The sequence below is a fragment of the Tiliqua scincoides genome, chromosome 3 (genome assembly GCF_035046505.1).
Source record: "Tiliqua scincoides isolate rTilSci1 chromosome 3, rTilSci1.hap2, whole genome shotgun sequence".
NCBI classification, from domain to species: domain Eukaryota; kingdom Metazoa; phylum Chordata; class Lepidosauria; order Squamata; family Scincidae; genus Tiliqua; species Tiliqua scincoides.
Window position 1 is genome coordinate 132,932,203 of NC_089823.1, and position 16,056 is coordinate 132,948,258.

Sequence of the window (16,056 nt, forward strand, 5' to 3'; positions counted from 1 at the left end):
CTGGTTTAAAGTGATATTGTTTTACTGTCAGTCTTGCTTCGGGGAACATAAAAGCACTCTGAAAATGAATCTATGATCCCCTTGTCAAATGCACCAAGTTAGTGCATGCATTTCTATGTAAAAGGCCAAACTATGGGAAAACAGCTTCATTATATAACCACCCTGGGCTCTTTGGAGGAAGGACGGTATAAAGAACGTGAAAAAAAAACAAATACTTCTCAGATCATGCGATCTGTGCCAGGGTGTGCATATTGCACATTAGTTATTATAAAGATCACAATAGGTAATGTTTTGTATTTTTGTGATAAATTATGAATATTTGTGGCAAATTATGAATAACTGTGACCATTACCCAAGCAAGGCAGCATTTACTTTCTATATTGTGGAGGAAAACAGTTCAGTAATGACCAATACGGGGTTCTGGAATGCCTTAAAATCGGTTCTAAAGAGCACGGAGAGTCCTCTAAGAGATTTCCGCTAGCTCAGTAGAATACTTTCCTTTTCCTCTCAACAGACAACTCCTGCATGACACATCACAAACTGCTTTTGAAACTCCCCTCAATTTCAACAGTAATTCAGCCTGTGGGCATTTGTGGGGAAAAACGACTGCTGACAAAAAAAAAAAAACAACTAGCATATGCCCCCTGAGGCTCTTGGAACTGCTTGTTTTAGTTCTGAGTGTCACACACATCACTGTCTATTCCATGACAACTAGAATCCAATAAATGCTTGTGAAATAACCTTTTGGGCCACAAGTTGGCCACAGCAGAAATAAGTAGAGTCCAAATGACTCTGAAGGGCTCAGCATATCTACCATCTTCCAGCTTAGCAGCTGCCCCACCAATATGACCCTCAGCACCAAGAAAATCTAAAAGGGAGCTTGCCGAAGCTGGACTAGAGGGGGAAGGACAGTGGAACCAAGTCTTCCCTCTTTCTTAAAGTCTAGTCACACACTGCTGCTGCTTTCTTTCAATCCTCTTCCTTAATTCCAGAGGTCCCACATTTATTTTCTGACACAGAAATCAGGTCTTGGATCACAACCAACATCAAGCACAATCCAGAAAGACTTCTTTGTGCCACTTTAGCAGGGTGTCAGGAAGTTCTGAGGGCAAAAGAGGACACAGAACCAACCTGGCCAACTCTTTGGAAAGAGAGATCTGAGGTCAGGAGGAGCAGGTCTCTGCTCTCCACACTACATTTACACACACAGACCCAAGCAAAACTAGTGCTTGAAGTGGTGCTCAAATTCTCCCCTCTTTTCTTTTTTAGGGGATATGCACGTTTGCATGCATGTGCCTGTCCTATTTCCACCTTCTAAACTGGTTGAGTGAGTGAGTGAGTGAGAGAGAGAGAGAGAGAGAGAGTGACAGACAGACAGACAGACAGACAGACAGACAGACAGACAGACAGGCAGGCAGACAGGCAGACAGACCGACCGACCGACCACGGGGGCGGGGAGGCAGTGGTGACAGTCCTCTTTCAGGAGAGTGACTGGGGAGGAGAGTGATCAGGAGCTGAATAGCAGTGACCAATACTTCCTCCTGCAGCCATGACACCACAATCTTCAGTAGTAACTCTGGAGAAGGTGGCAAGCCATTGCTAATTCTCCAAATATAGCTAGCAAAGAGAGGATGGAACAGAAACAGAGCAGCAAACAGATGGAATAGATCGCTGGGCCTGGGAGGCATGGGTGCTGGACACCATCTCCCTGTGTTGCCAGTTCACCATTTCCCCCCCCAACCCACCATTCAAAGAAGACACTTCACCTGGCCTCATGAATCGGCAGACTCTCCGCAACTCTCCCCTCATTATCACTAGCAAGCTATTTTCTTTCACTGGGTCTTCTTTGCACTATGTCACACATGCTTTGCTTACCACTATCGAGCAATTTAAGCTGGGCAAACCAGAATACGAAGGGCAACTTTTGGAAGTATGTCAAAGTAGATATGCAGGATAAAGGACAGACAGGCAGTAATTTGGGAATCTTGACAAGCCAGTAATTAATTTTCAGAACACTTAGCCACAGCTGATCTGAAATTTTCTTGCACCTTTTATAAGAAGTATAAAAGGTATTTGGCATTTGGAAATAACAGATACCCACTAGTAGCAGTGACAGAGACTTCTATTCATTCTTTCTAAGCTCTACAATGATGATTCCTGCTGCTTCTTATCCTCCATGACGATTTAACATTCAGAGTCACAAATCAAACAAAATCTACACTTATTTGCTTTTATTTATTTACCACCCCACTGTTTCTATAAATTCTCTAGGCAGCTTAACAACAGGAAGTTAAAACAATCTCTTCAACCAAAAGCAATTAGGAGACAGAAAAAAATAGCTGCATAAAGTGATCAGGCATCAGTATCAAATAGAATATGTTAAATTACACATCAAATGTCCTGCAGAATAATACTGTTCCATCTCATACCAAAATCCCTTCAAAAAATCAGTATCGAACAGACGTCTCAAGGCAAAACGTTTCAGAGTTTAGTAGTCACCATGGCAAAACAGGCCTCATCCCAAGTTCCCACTAAACACACTTCTGTCTGTGGTGGGACGTGAAGAAAGCCTCTCATGAAGACCTCAATAGCCAAGCAGAATCAGATTAGGCCATGTTGCACTAATCCAGCCTGTGCAGGATTAAGACAGTTCAACGGCCAGATCAATTATCTCTGGAAAAAGCAAGCAAAAGCATTCCTGATCATCATCATTACTTGGATGTGCAGGAGCAAAGCCAGGTCAAAACACACTCCAAGACTTCAAATCTGATCCTTCAAGAGGATTGCTACCCTGTCTATACCGTACTCCTATTCTCAGGATGACTTTTATTACTCTCAAACTGCTGTTCAGTACTTTGCCTATCTGAAATGAGATGAAAAGAAGATGCAAATTCACATACTGATAGCACCCAACCTGAATCCTCTGGAGTTCTTTAGGTAGTTTCACACAGATGTTTCTATGTGACATATCGAAACACAAAGTACAGGTGTGTGCCACTTAACGGCAGGGATACGGTCTCCGATCTGTTATTCGATTAGGTCATTAAGTGAACATTCAGCCCAGTCTAGTGCCTTTGTTGTGTAAACAGGCACTCCCAGATACTAGCTGGCCGCACAGGCTACTGTAGATTCTTTATGCCTCTTCTTTGCATTAACAGCTTCTTTGGGCACAATCCTAACCCACTTTCCAGCACCAACATAAGGGCAATGCAGCTCCGAGGTAAGGGAACATTCCCTTACTTTGAGGAGGGCTCCGTGAGTGCCACCAACTGCAGGATGCAGCATATGCCCCACTGGCACCGCTATGCCAGTACTGGAAAGTTGGTTAGGATTTGGGCCTTGGTTGTATAAACTCTGAACCACTGCTGCAAATTATGGGAGACCTGACTGCCTCATTAAGAACTTCTCCATTCTTTGTTCATTAAGAAGTTCTTCTCTGTTGTGCTTTGACCGTCGTATATGCGGCCCGTCGTTAAGTGGAAGGTTGTTAAGCGGCACACACCTATAGTTTCATACAAATTGTGGGAGACAGACCAGAACCTGCAGACCTCTACATGTGAGAGACAATAGCATTGAACAATAGACCCTGAGAGTAGTCACTACCTTATAGGAAGACCTCGAATTACTCAGGCCTTCCCAAAAGGTTAGATAAATGAGTTTACCTCTAAAACCTGCAGGTTATATATTGCCATGATGGCTTTGTTGCCCAAAAATCAGGGCCACACCTAGTGTGCGGTTCGGTTAATGCCTGGTGTGACAAATCCAATAACCACAACACAACGGAAAGATTAAAAATGCTTTATTATGCTTGCATGGAAGTGAATCAGTTTGTATTGGCTGAAGGCCCTCTCATGCACCAACTGTCTCACCAAGTGGGAAAGGTACTGTGCTTTTATACAGTTGCCCAGAACTTCCTAGATGATGATTACATAATAAGGGCATCACCCACCACTCCCTCAGAGGTAAGTATCGAGTTTAGAGGTGCGCCAAGTGCAGAGACGAGTATCGTGTGCAATGTCTCCCACTCAAACCTCCACTTGACTGCTCTAACAGAACTGGGTAGGGCTGGTTCCATCTAGCTTAGTTCCGTTCATCCTCCACTGATTGACAGTTAAAACTATGGGCTAGGATACTCAATATGGGGTTGCTTTGGTTCTAACTTCAATATTGACATACCAGTTTGTAACCTGTGATGGACTTTTCCTCCATAAATCTGTCCAATCCCCTTTTAAAGGCATCTTAAAAAGGCACATAAACACCCTCACCACATAAAATTAATGATCAAAAACTACATGAAGAAACCCTTCATGTAGGAGGGGGCGGGTCCTGAGGTGGCTGAGTAGTCGTGTTTTTCTGACCTCCTGGAAAGCTCTTCAAAAGCATGCTAGTTCTTCCCAAAATCGCAGGTCTGATGAGATCCGAGGATCAGTGGTCAGGAGAGGCCTCGATCCTACAGTTGGTGTACAGTTTCGGAGAAGAAGGGTCCAGCCAGGGACTGTTTTTTCTCCAAGGGAACCCAGCCATCAGTGCCGGTGATGGTGAGGATTCAATGTTGAAATTAAGCCGAAGGCTCCAAGCAGGGAAGGAAGTTGAAAGAAGCAAGCGAGTGTTGTTCCGTTGTGTCTGGCATTAATAGACTAATTGACTGCCTGATTAAGCTTTTGCCGGAGAGAAGGAGAAGGGGGGGGCAGGCTTTCCCCCTCCTGGGAGAAGAGGAAGGAGGGAGAGGCTTTCTCTGCTTACTTGCTTGTTGATGTGAGAAGAAGCTTTGGAGGAGATCTGCCAAGCTTGTTATGGAAATATGAGTGCACAACTGTAACTTTATAAATCTAAAATTTGTTGGATTACAAATTAACCGTCCTGGAAAACAATTATTGTTGTGGAGTGTTCAGTTTTGTTTTCCTGTGGAGAACTGATGGAGAGCCTGTGGATACTGCGGCTGGAGACCTGCATTTTTTTTATTTTTTTTTTTGCAAAAGTGGTTGATTGTTTACATTCGTTTGATTATCTCCTGGAAAGGAATGCGGTTGACATAGAAACAGCTATAAATAACAGAAATAAGATATAAACAACAGAAATAAGAACATTAGGGACATCTAGTAGGCTAAAAAAGACACTACAAGGACAAGAACAGGACTTGACAAGTAAAGTAAGAAGAAAGAAGATATAAGAAGGAAGAAAAAGGATGACAGAAAAAGGAGGGAAAGTTAGGAGCTCTCCTGCCCTGGAGTCCAGCTTGGGAAAAATAACATAAGAGGAATCGAAAGGGAAAGAATGGAATACATTCCATTCCATTCTTACATACAATGGAAGACAATATAGAAAAATTAGTGGCAATGGGACAGCAACAAATAAATCAATATCTACGGGTTGAAGCTAGTTTGGATGTGTTAACTACACAACTAGATTGTCTTAGTGTGCAACTCAAAGATGTTATATCTGAATCACATGAGAAAAAACAAAGGATTATGGAAAAAGTACTGGAAATGGGAAAGCAACAAGCAAATTGATATTTATAAATCCAAATTAGCCTGGAAATCTTAATTCAACCGACAAATGAGTCTAATACGTAACAAACAGGAGAGGATCAACAAAAGAGCAAAGAAATGGAATATAAATCCAAAACACTGGAGACAGGACAAAACAAACAACTGGAAGAGACAATGTTAATGGAAATAGCTTGGAAGATAAAAAGTCACCAGACCAGAAAGCAGAAGAAATACTTCGACTAATTGATACAGATTGGATTGATCAAGTGAAGGAAGAAGAAATACTTCAACCAACTGACATAGATTGGAATGATCAAGTGAAGGAGATGATTCATCAAGATGTAGATTTATCAAGAAGAGCGAGTACATGAAACTATGATCTGTTAAGAGGAATTCATGTGAAATTTATTAGAAAAAAAGATGGAAAGTTAAAGTCTAGAGAAGAGAAGAGATTTGGCAGACCAGTGGATATTTAAGTTGGAGACAAGGGAATAGATAAAAAGAAAGACAGTAATGTGCTAATTTTGTATGTTAGAAATTACAGCTTATTAGATGTCAATGAGAATTTATATGTTTAATAGGTGATATGTAATATGTATAAAATTTTAGTTAGCTTGATATTAATAGAATTTTAGAGGATAATTTTAATGAGTTAGAATTAATTTTAGGTGATATTGTTTTGGATGTCTACGTATATGTTTATGTATTTAGTCATGAGGATATATTAATTTTGGATGTTATAGATAGAGAAATGATATATGTAATTATTAGGATATGAAAAGTTGTTAGAATTTAGTATGTTAGATATTGAATTATGATATTAATTGTGGTGAGGATTTTATATGCTAGATCAGGGGTGTCCAAAGTTTTTGGCAGGAGGGCCACATCATCTCTCTGACACTGCGTCGGGGACGAGGAAAAAAAGAATTAATTTACATTTAAAATTTGAATAAATTTACATAAGTTTACATAAATTAATATACTAGGGGTGGAACTTATATGAATGAATGAAGGTCTTGCAATAGCTCAAGGCCTATAAAAGGCCTTGCACAAAGCAAGGCTGGCCTTTCCTTTGCTGCCGCTACTGCATCACAGACGTGAAACAACAAGTAGTGGAGGAAGCCCTCATCCCATAGCTCATGCGAGAAGTCAAACAGTCGCCCTCACGCTGAGAGCAGCTGTGTTGGGCCAGTGCGGGCTCCAACCAATCTCCGGAGGGCCAGAGGCTCATTGGAGACTGGGGGCTCCCTGAGGGCCGCATTGAGAGGCCTTGAGGGCTGCATGTGGCCCCAGGGCCGGGGTTTGGGCACCCCTGTTGTCATGAATATGTACAGTTTAGGCCTAGTAACATGTAAGCCTGAACCAAGCTAAAACAGTAACACAGAAGTGGCTTGCAGTCCTAGCTGCTAAGAATTTACAACTCAATGGAAGGTGATTATGTAGCACCTAGGCAGCCAGAAAGACGCCCATCAAGGATAGAATGCAGCTGTAGATCTCCAGGGGGGAGGGAAGAGCTGAGAGGGTGAGCTTCCAGCCCCACTTCCAGGAGGACAGGGTCTTTTGGTCTTTGTCTCTTGGTGAGATAGGTGGTGGGTGCACATCCTGCCCCGCCAGGACCATGTGGCCTCTTAGGTAACTGACCTGAGGATCTACAAAAGAAGCTGACCCAGATGAGATTTAGAGAATAATAGGAGTTAGCCAGTTAGCTTTGTTGTTTTAAGCTGATATTTTTCCTAGAAGTTTTTATGCCTCTAGCATTTGCTGCCTTTTGTAACTTTTTGCAACCCTATGTATTTAATAAAGTAAAAATCCTTTTACCATGTTGGTTCATTGTCTGTTGGGGACAAAGGTTCAGAATCCTGCCTAGCCATTCAGCAAGCTACCAAAAATCCTCATTGTGGACTAGTAACTTGAGGACTAAGACTTTAAGTAAAGAAAGTGCTCAGTGCCTACAAGGGATATAGTTAAGCCTAGAGGGTCTCGGTGTCCCTAGACTGAGGCACTGGCTCTTACAGGGTGGTGGCAGTACTACTGAACAGGGATCTTTGAGGGCTCTAGGGTTCAGAACCAACGACTCTGAGCACCCAAAACCCTGGAAGTGTGAGACCAAGTATACGACACCTGTGCTAGATACTGGAAAGACACGAAGATCCCAATGAAAGATGAATTAATAGAGAAAATAATGACTGTGGTAGAAATGGACAGATTTTTAGAGAGCTTGGATCAACAGTGAAACCGATATAGATTGAGTAATGAAAATTATTTTATGTTTGGTTGAAAATCAACTTGCAGAAGTATAAGATAGGGTATTTAGATGAATGTATTATATATATGATATATTACGTATGATATGATATATAGATAAATGATAAATGATATTAAGAGGCTAACGTAGAAGAGGAATTGGATTAGGAAATAGGTAATGATTTATTAGTTATACTGAGGTATGATGTCTTGCACCCTCTAATATTGTGTTTATGTGTGTTTGTTATTTTTGTTTTTGGAAAAATTTAAAAAAAATTTTTTTAAAAAGAAACCCTTATAAAATTTTAAAATAAATACAAATCTAAAATCCCTGAAAAAGATATTTTAAAAGCAGTAAGAGCAGACTTCCAAGGCGAAGCATAGCATTTGCTTCATTTTCAAACCACTACATCACAAAAGTTTATCAGCAGAGTTGACCTTCATCTTACGTAAGTATTACATTCTGGGGTCAGTGTGTAAAGTCAAAATCATGCATAGCTGAAAATCCCTTCAAGCAGTGGTTCTCAGACTTTTAGCACCAGGACCCACTTTTTAGAATAAGAATCTGTCAGGAGCCACCGGAAGTGATGTCATGACTGGAAGTGACATTATCAGGCAGGAGTTGTTGTTTTTTAAAACAATCCTAGGCTGCAATCCTACCCACACTTACCTAGGAGTAAGTCCCCTTTATTTTTATTGTTAAAAGCATATACATAGTAGCCTGTTAAATATACAGATGTATAATATTTCCCCAAATGCAGTCACACACCATGTAGCATCAAGTCTAATCAAAATAAAATATTGAAATGAATGGTAACTCACCTGAAATTGGCTCATGACTGACCTAGTGGGTCCTGGTCCACAGTTTGTGAAACACTGCCTTAAAGCCAAAAAATACTTTGGCTCTTTAAGAACTAAAAGTAGAGTATGAGACACACAATTGAGAACTGAGGGGAAAGCATTTTCATTCATCCATTTCAAACTTGCTCCAGGGCATAAACAGAGTAAGGTGAATGATAAGCGGAGTCACTTGCACTATTTAAACTGTGGGTTTTCTCTGTCTTCCTGGGGGGGGGGGAGCGCGTGGGGAGACACTAAGCACTGACACTTGAATTCACGCAAGTCTATCGCGAATAAGATCCAGGTCAACTGTATACATACAGTCCGCCACTCTGTTTCAATGCTAGCATGGTTTACTGAAATCATTCAGTACATACTAACTTAGATCATATGTCCCTTTGTATACATGAGACTTGCAGTAGACAGCAATCAAAGAACTTCACACTGTCCATGGATACTTTAAACCACTGGTTCCCAATCTGTGAGTACAGGTGGCTCCTGAGAAGTGATCTGCGAGATCTGAGAAAAAAAGATTACCTTTGATCACTTCAAGCATCTTGTTGAGTGAGCGCTCCCCCACAGACCATTGGAGAGGGCGGAGAGCAGTCTGTGGCAGCTGCTGCTATGGGCAGTTCATTCTTTGCCATCTCAGGTAGTTCATGTGAGGGCCATTTGCTTGGGAGATGCTTCCCCACAGCCCACGAGAGAGAGCAGAGAACGGACCACCTGCAACCACAGCGAGCAACAAAAGTAGCAACCCAGAAATCTTCTCTAAAAATAACAAATTTCTAATAAATACTCTTTATTACAAATTTAATTATATTTTTTGTGTGCAGGGAGGTAGTGCGCACCACGATAATTCCAACTTTTGCCTCAGTGGTCCATAAGCTCCTAAAGGTTGAGAACCACTGATTCAAACTGATCAGCCTCTCTCTGCATAACTCGAGTTTGCTCACACCCTGTTTATCTGATACTTCTACTGCTTCCAATATCTGTGTTAGGACCACTCTTGCCACCTTCCATAAGTGGTTTAGCAGTTCACCATGTTCACATGGTCTATCTGGCAATTTACTAAATTAGAAAGTGTGATGAGTATTATTCTGGTCTGTCACCTTTCTAATATCCTTTGAATTAACTCCTCCAAATTAGGGTGACTTGGATCACAACTGCCAGGCATATAGGCAGTTCTCCCTCATCGCACATTTTTTTCAGCACTTAGAAAAGTAAGGCTAGAATGTTCCTTTTAATTAATGTTAGGATAAAAAAAGCACAGGGTGCTTTGTTGTATAAACTCTGAACCACTGCTGCAAATTATGGGAGACCTGACTGCCTCATTAAGAACTTCTCCATTCTTTGTTCATTAAGAAGTTCTTCTCTGTTGTGCTTTGACCGTCGTATATGCGGCCCGTCGTTAAGTGGAAGGTTGTTAAGCAGCACACGCCTATAGTTTCATACAAATTGTGGGAGACAGACCAGAACCTGCAGACCTCTACATGTGAGAGACAATAGCATTGAACAATAGACCCTGAGAGTAGTCACTACCTTATAGGAAGACCTCGAATTACTCAGGCCTTCCCAAAAGGTTAGATAAATGAGTTTACCTCTAAAACCTGCAGGTTATATAACCTGCACTCCTTTTAATTAATGTTAGGATAAAAAAAGCACAGGGTGCAAAACTGAGGGTTAAACTTTTAAATTGTTGAGGACATATAAATGTGATTGTAGCCCATAATTCCCCTTGTTTAGTCACTCAGCCTACTGTCTTCATTCCAGACAGCCACAAATGGTTATTGAGGAGGTGAGTGTAGACTAAAGACACAAAGATTTTGGAAACCACTGAGATCAGCTCTATCATCCCAGCCAAAGTTTGATCAAACAAGAACTTCAAATCCAGTTATCTCAGCTTCAGCAGGACATGTTTGTCATGTATGAAATCCAGAGTTAGAATATAAGCACTTTATGCTTCTCCAATTTTGATAGTACCAGTGTATAATCTCCAGTGGCATCACTCAGATTTGTACCACCCAGAGCAGGAGGCCAGCGCATCACCGCCCATGATGGACCTCCTCCCATGCAGTGGCTGAGCAAAGCCCTAGGCAGTGGGTGTAGTGATGCACCACTGCCCCATCCCACTGGTTTTTTGGCTATAACCTTTGATAGAATAGAGATATTTCAACGTGGTTTGTTTCATTACATTCTGCATGAACTATCGAACGATATACAACATGATGGTATTATTTGAAAACACCAAAATTAAAAATTTTGGCCAGTAGTAGTGTCACCCCCCCGTGCATGTCACCTAGTGCGACCTACACCCCCTAGCAATGCCATTGATAATCTCTCAGAATATCAACTGTGTCTCTTTACTTTTCTTCAACCCAGAAAAAGCCTCTGACAAACTGCAACTGTGAGAGGTCCATGAAGGAAAGTGAGAGTTGCCAGAAAGTTTGTACCTTCCCTGTTCTATTGCCTCCATTAAAGAAAAAGGCTACCCTTCTGAAGGGTTACATAGCCTTTCCTAGAAAGCAGATGAGCTTCTAAATCCTACCTGCAGGTTAGCAAATCCCACTTCCCTGCTTGTTTAATTTTTTGGGTTGGTCACATGTGATGCAAGATAAATGAGTGGAGAACTTGCATGCATCACAAAACAATACACACATTTTGAATTAAAGTTTCCTGTGTGCCACTGAAATAGGGGAATTAGCTGCAGCCTTCTGGCTGTTATCACTGATGTAGCTAACAGTACCAAACCATTTTGCCCACCCTGTATTACAGTAACTTCTCTAGAGAAAGGTGTTCTGGCTCTTTGGCTACAATCCTAACCTCGCTTCCTGGGAGTAAGTGCCATTGAACACAATAGGACTTACTTCTGAGTAGACCTAGTTAGGCTTGTGCCCTTCAATACACAAGTGAAAAAAGAGGCAGATTCATGAAATCTACTTCCCTCATCATCTATTTATTTCAAGCATTACTTTGTAGAGAGAATTTTCAAAAAAGAAACTGAAAGTGGATGACAAGGATAAAAACTATCAAACAGAACAAGTGTTCTACTCCATCCCCCCCCCCAACTCCAACAAAGAGAAACATTGCTGGGTCAGGTGGCTTGGTCAACACATCTGTAGCACTGGAGGGATTCAATGGGACTGGGAGCAGTTAGCAATACTGGTGGCACAGGGTTATTACTAGTAGAGCAGCATCCTAAAGCCATCTTAAAGCAACAGCTGCTAGCTTACAGAGGAACAGGAATGTAATACGAGTGTGTAAGCAACTAGTACATCACTGACTGATATGCTTAATTTTCTTAACACCAGCCTTCAAGCACAGCACAACCCTGTGACATAGCCAAGCCTGGCCAAATGGAGAGTTAGGCATCAGCCAAGTTCAGACTCCAGGGGCAAATGGGGATCTGCTGGAAGACAGGCAGACCATGGCCCAAAGGCAAAAGGTGTGGTTGAAGATAGGCTAGTGTTCAGATTCCAGAGCATGTGGACAAAGAGGAAGAGTAGGAGAGTGTGGGGAAAAACAGAGAGTCTTTTCCACAGCTTCCACCATAGTGATGCAGAAGGTAAGGTGCCAAAGACTGGCTGCTGGAGCCAGTGATTCCAGACCCAAGACACACACACACACACAGGGCCTAGGAGAGGGGGGTAAAGAGAGTAATTTGTACCCAGGCCCAGGGGCCAAAGGAGGGGGTCCAGAAATTTCCTGGGACATTTCCTATCTATTCAGACTTGGTGCCTGCACAGGATGCTGGGGACACTATCATGAGTGTGCAGCCGCAGCTACTGGCAAGCCATACATGCTGGACCGAGGAATGCATACATGACACTCCTTAACACAGTGTCAAATCTGGGAGGCAACTGACCTGCTACAGTAGCTCTTTGGCTTGTGAATCTGCCTACCATGAAGGAGTGTAAAGGAGCTCAGGGACACAGCTGCAAGACTACAGGTGCTGCAGAAGCAAGTTTTGGGACTCACAGGACACTTTCCATTATAGTGTGAACCTAAATATGATGCTAATTTTCTGCATCATTTTCTATATTGAAAGATTTTAGAGAGACTTAGGAGTGTGTTTGGTTTTCCATATTACTGTATCTAATTGCCAGTGCCACACGGGTGGGTAGACCTGGGCTCCAAAAACTTTTCCAGCTATCTGCACCCTTCCTCCCACCCTAGTTTTTCCCCCTGCCCCCATTTTGCTTGCCCATCACCAGGACCCTCCTCTGTTCTCCCCCTTTGCAAAGAGGCTGAAAAGAAACTTTGTATCCCCTGATAAAATTCCTCTCAGAGGCCCTACACACACACACACCTCTTATGCAACCCATTCAAAGGATTTACAGAAGGCATTTTGAAATATACAACACCCTCCTTTCCAGTGAAGTGAAAAGACTGACAAAACAGTCAGGAAAAATCTGCCACACCAGAGGTCTAGTGGGGGGGGGGAAGAGTTCCTCTTGCGTTTAGTTAGAATTCTTGCCAAGACTACTACAACATACTGTATAATTCAGGAAGTGTCCAACACCAATGCTGGAAGATGGATGCTCCCTGAAGCAGGAGGACTGTCCTAACTTTCCAACAGTGCCCAGCATTAGACCACAGAATCAATACTTTGCTGCAAATTGTCTCATTTTATTTTGCTGCATGTTTATTTGCTCCAAGGCGCTCAGATGCCCAACACCACTGTGAGGTTGTCAGAACAGTTACTTACTCCAGACTACCCACTGATCTATATGGATTAGTGGAAATTTCCACATCACACACCTTTACAACAGTCACCTAAAGAAAATGCCACTGTATGCCTGCTGTGGACTGGCAAGCTCAAGCTGATGGATAATAATTTGCTCACAATGATAACGAGGATGGGAAATGAACCCAAACCTAGCAGGAAAAGATACATGGCTGTGTGAATTCAGAAGATAGATTCTACTGCCAACAATATTCCACCAGGATTGTAATTCCTCTTGGTTACCTATGAGCCTTGAGGCAGCAGCTCATGAAACGCTGTTCTCGAAATTAATGCAAACTGGCTTAGAGACAAGTGCTGTCACATGGGCTGGCAGACAATAAACAACAGCTAATGATCAACAGAAGTGGAGGGTAGGGCAGAAAAGCAGAAGAATTGTCTTAAGAAAACAAATGGGTGGGAGAAGGAACGACAAAGTCCACCTTTTAAAAAAACAGTGCATGAACAAATATCTATGAGGAGCTTTTCAAAAACATCAGGAATAACATGCCCCATTATGCTGAAGAAGACTGATGTTCTGCTGCAAGAATCAGAGTTGCACAAGATGTAGTCATCCATCTAATCCAGTTCTAAAAGAGATCATAGCAAAGTGCCATGTTCTGGCCACCCTAATTCAAAGAGCAAGACAATGCCAGAACATATATGGAGCCCTGCACTTGAAGATGCCATAGTCAGGCTCATCAGCTCCTGCTCCTCTGCCACAAACTCCTCCTCTGCTCCTCTGCCACAAACTCCTACTGTTTGTGCCACGCATGCAATAAGGCACTTTTGGCAACTCTTAATGGACTGTTCTCCCCTTGACATGTTAGAAAAAAGCCTAAAAACCAACAGCATCCTAGGAAGAGAGAACATCTGCACTGGTAACTGACCTTCCTTTCTCTCTCAAGGCTGCCAGTCCAAGCTCTTTCTTTGGAACGGACAGCCGGCAGATAATCATAACAGACACAGGCAGAGTAGCACATTTGGGGATATTACTGAAAAGCGGTCAGTTGCCCACAATTATTTAGCTTGAACTCTGATCTTTCCCCAGGAAAGGGCACCCCATTGGGCCTTGCTGCCTCCGGCAACACAAGGTTTTGGACTGCCTCTATCTTTAGTGTGGTCCAGGGTTGACAGGAAACCTGGAGAGATTAAAAAATCCTTCCAAGTAATTCAGCCCAGAAAAATGTGCAGGCTAAACAGACTGACCAAGGCCAGGCAGTCACACCAGGGTCAGGGCCCAATCCTATCCAACTTTCCAGCACTGATGCAGCTGTGCCAAGAGGCTTGCGGTGCATTCTGTGGTGGAGAAGTAGTCACCGATGCCTCCTCAAGATAAGAGAATATTTGTTCCTTGGGGGCTGCATCAGCACTGGAAAGCTGGACAGGTCTGGGCCCTTGGTCCGGCTGCTTGCTCCCTCTGTGACTGGAAGCCTCCCAAACTGACCACCCCCACCCTATTTACTCCAGCAGCGTCACATTTCTGATAAAGTGAGCAGTTCTTCCTTGCAAGGGTGCACTCTGCAGAGCCTGCCCCCGCCTTGGGGTGGTCCTGAGCCTGCTTCCATGATGCTGCTCCAGATGAGCCAGGACCAGATGCGTGCCCCACAAGGTCCTTCTTCCATTGACCTGCCCTCTCGACTACAGCTGTCAACACCAGGGCCTATGAGAGATGAGCAATGGGGGTAATTTGTACTTGGGGCCCAGAGTCATAAAGGGGGCCCAGGAGCCAAAAGCGGGGACCAGAAATTTCTTGGGATCTTACATTTTTCAGTCGCACCTGGACTCACTGGCTGGATGGAATGCTGGGGATACCAATGCAGTTGCAAGCAGGTAGACCTGGGCTCTGCATCGGGAAACCCAGTAGATCTGGACTTCCAAGACGATTCGGGCTGCCACCACCTTCCTCCCTGCCCTGTTTCCTCCCATCCTGCCCCCTGCCCTGTTTTCCCCCCTTTCTGCCCACCCCTGTCGCCACTTTTCCCCCCGTTGCCCAAAAGAAATTCTGTCCCCCCTGATGGTTCCCCTCGGGGGCCCTGGTCAACACTGGAACTTTCCACTCACTGGCGCCCCGTCCAGGCTCGGGCTGCTGCTGCCCAGTTTCCGCACGCCTGAGCAGGGTTGTTGGGGGGGGGAGGGGAGGGGGTCCCAGCAGGAGCCAGCAGCGGAGCACCGCTGGGCGCGGGCGAGGCTGCGGAAACGCCAAGGCAGCTGCTGGCGCAGAGCCGAGCAGCGGCCAGGCCAGGCCGGGCGCGGAGGAGGAGCAGCGACGCGAGCTCGGGGCGCCCAGCGAGGTCTGCGCCGTCCAGTCCCGTCGCGGCTGCGCTACTCACACGATCCACATGCCGGTGATGCTGAAGGCGGGGAGGGCGACGGGCAGGATCACCCAGGCGGGCATCTTGGGCCGGAGGCGCAGCCACAAGGGGGAGCTCGCCCGCACGGGCACCATCGATGGGGCGCCCGGGGGCAGCCGGGCCAGGCGCGCCCAGCCCCCGGCCCCCGTCCTCTTCCTCGGCGGGCTGCAGCGCGGCGCCACAACACCCAGGGGGACCGGGCTGGCTCTGCGGCCGGAGGAAGCCAAGGAGGAGCAAGCCCGGCATGGGACGGAGCGACCCCGCCCCGGGGGCTGGCCTGGAGTAGGGCCGGGTGGGTGGAGCGGAGGGCAGCCGCGTCTGCGAGCAGCCCATGTCCGAGGGAGCCATCGAGGGACGGAGACTGCGATCCTAGCCACGCTTGCCCGGGAGTAAGTCCCATTGATGA

General features: G+C 44.4%; 1 protein-coding gene across 1 annotated transcript in view; it reads right to left on the reverse strand.

The window, feature by feature from the left end:
• Nucleotides 1–15,851, reverse strand: part of LOC136644905 (transmembrane protein 150A-like) — a 38,820-nt gene extending 22,969 nt beyond the window's left edge. The window contains exon 1 of the mRNA XM_066621116.1: nucleotides 15,630–15,851. Within this exon, the coding sequence (XP_066477213.1) occupies nucleotides 15,630–15,745 (116 nt within the window). The 5' untranslated portion in view covers nucleotides 15,746–15,851. The remainder of the gene's footprint in view (nucleotides 1–15,629) is intronic.
• Nucleotides 15,852–16,056: the final 205 nt, after the last annotated feature.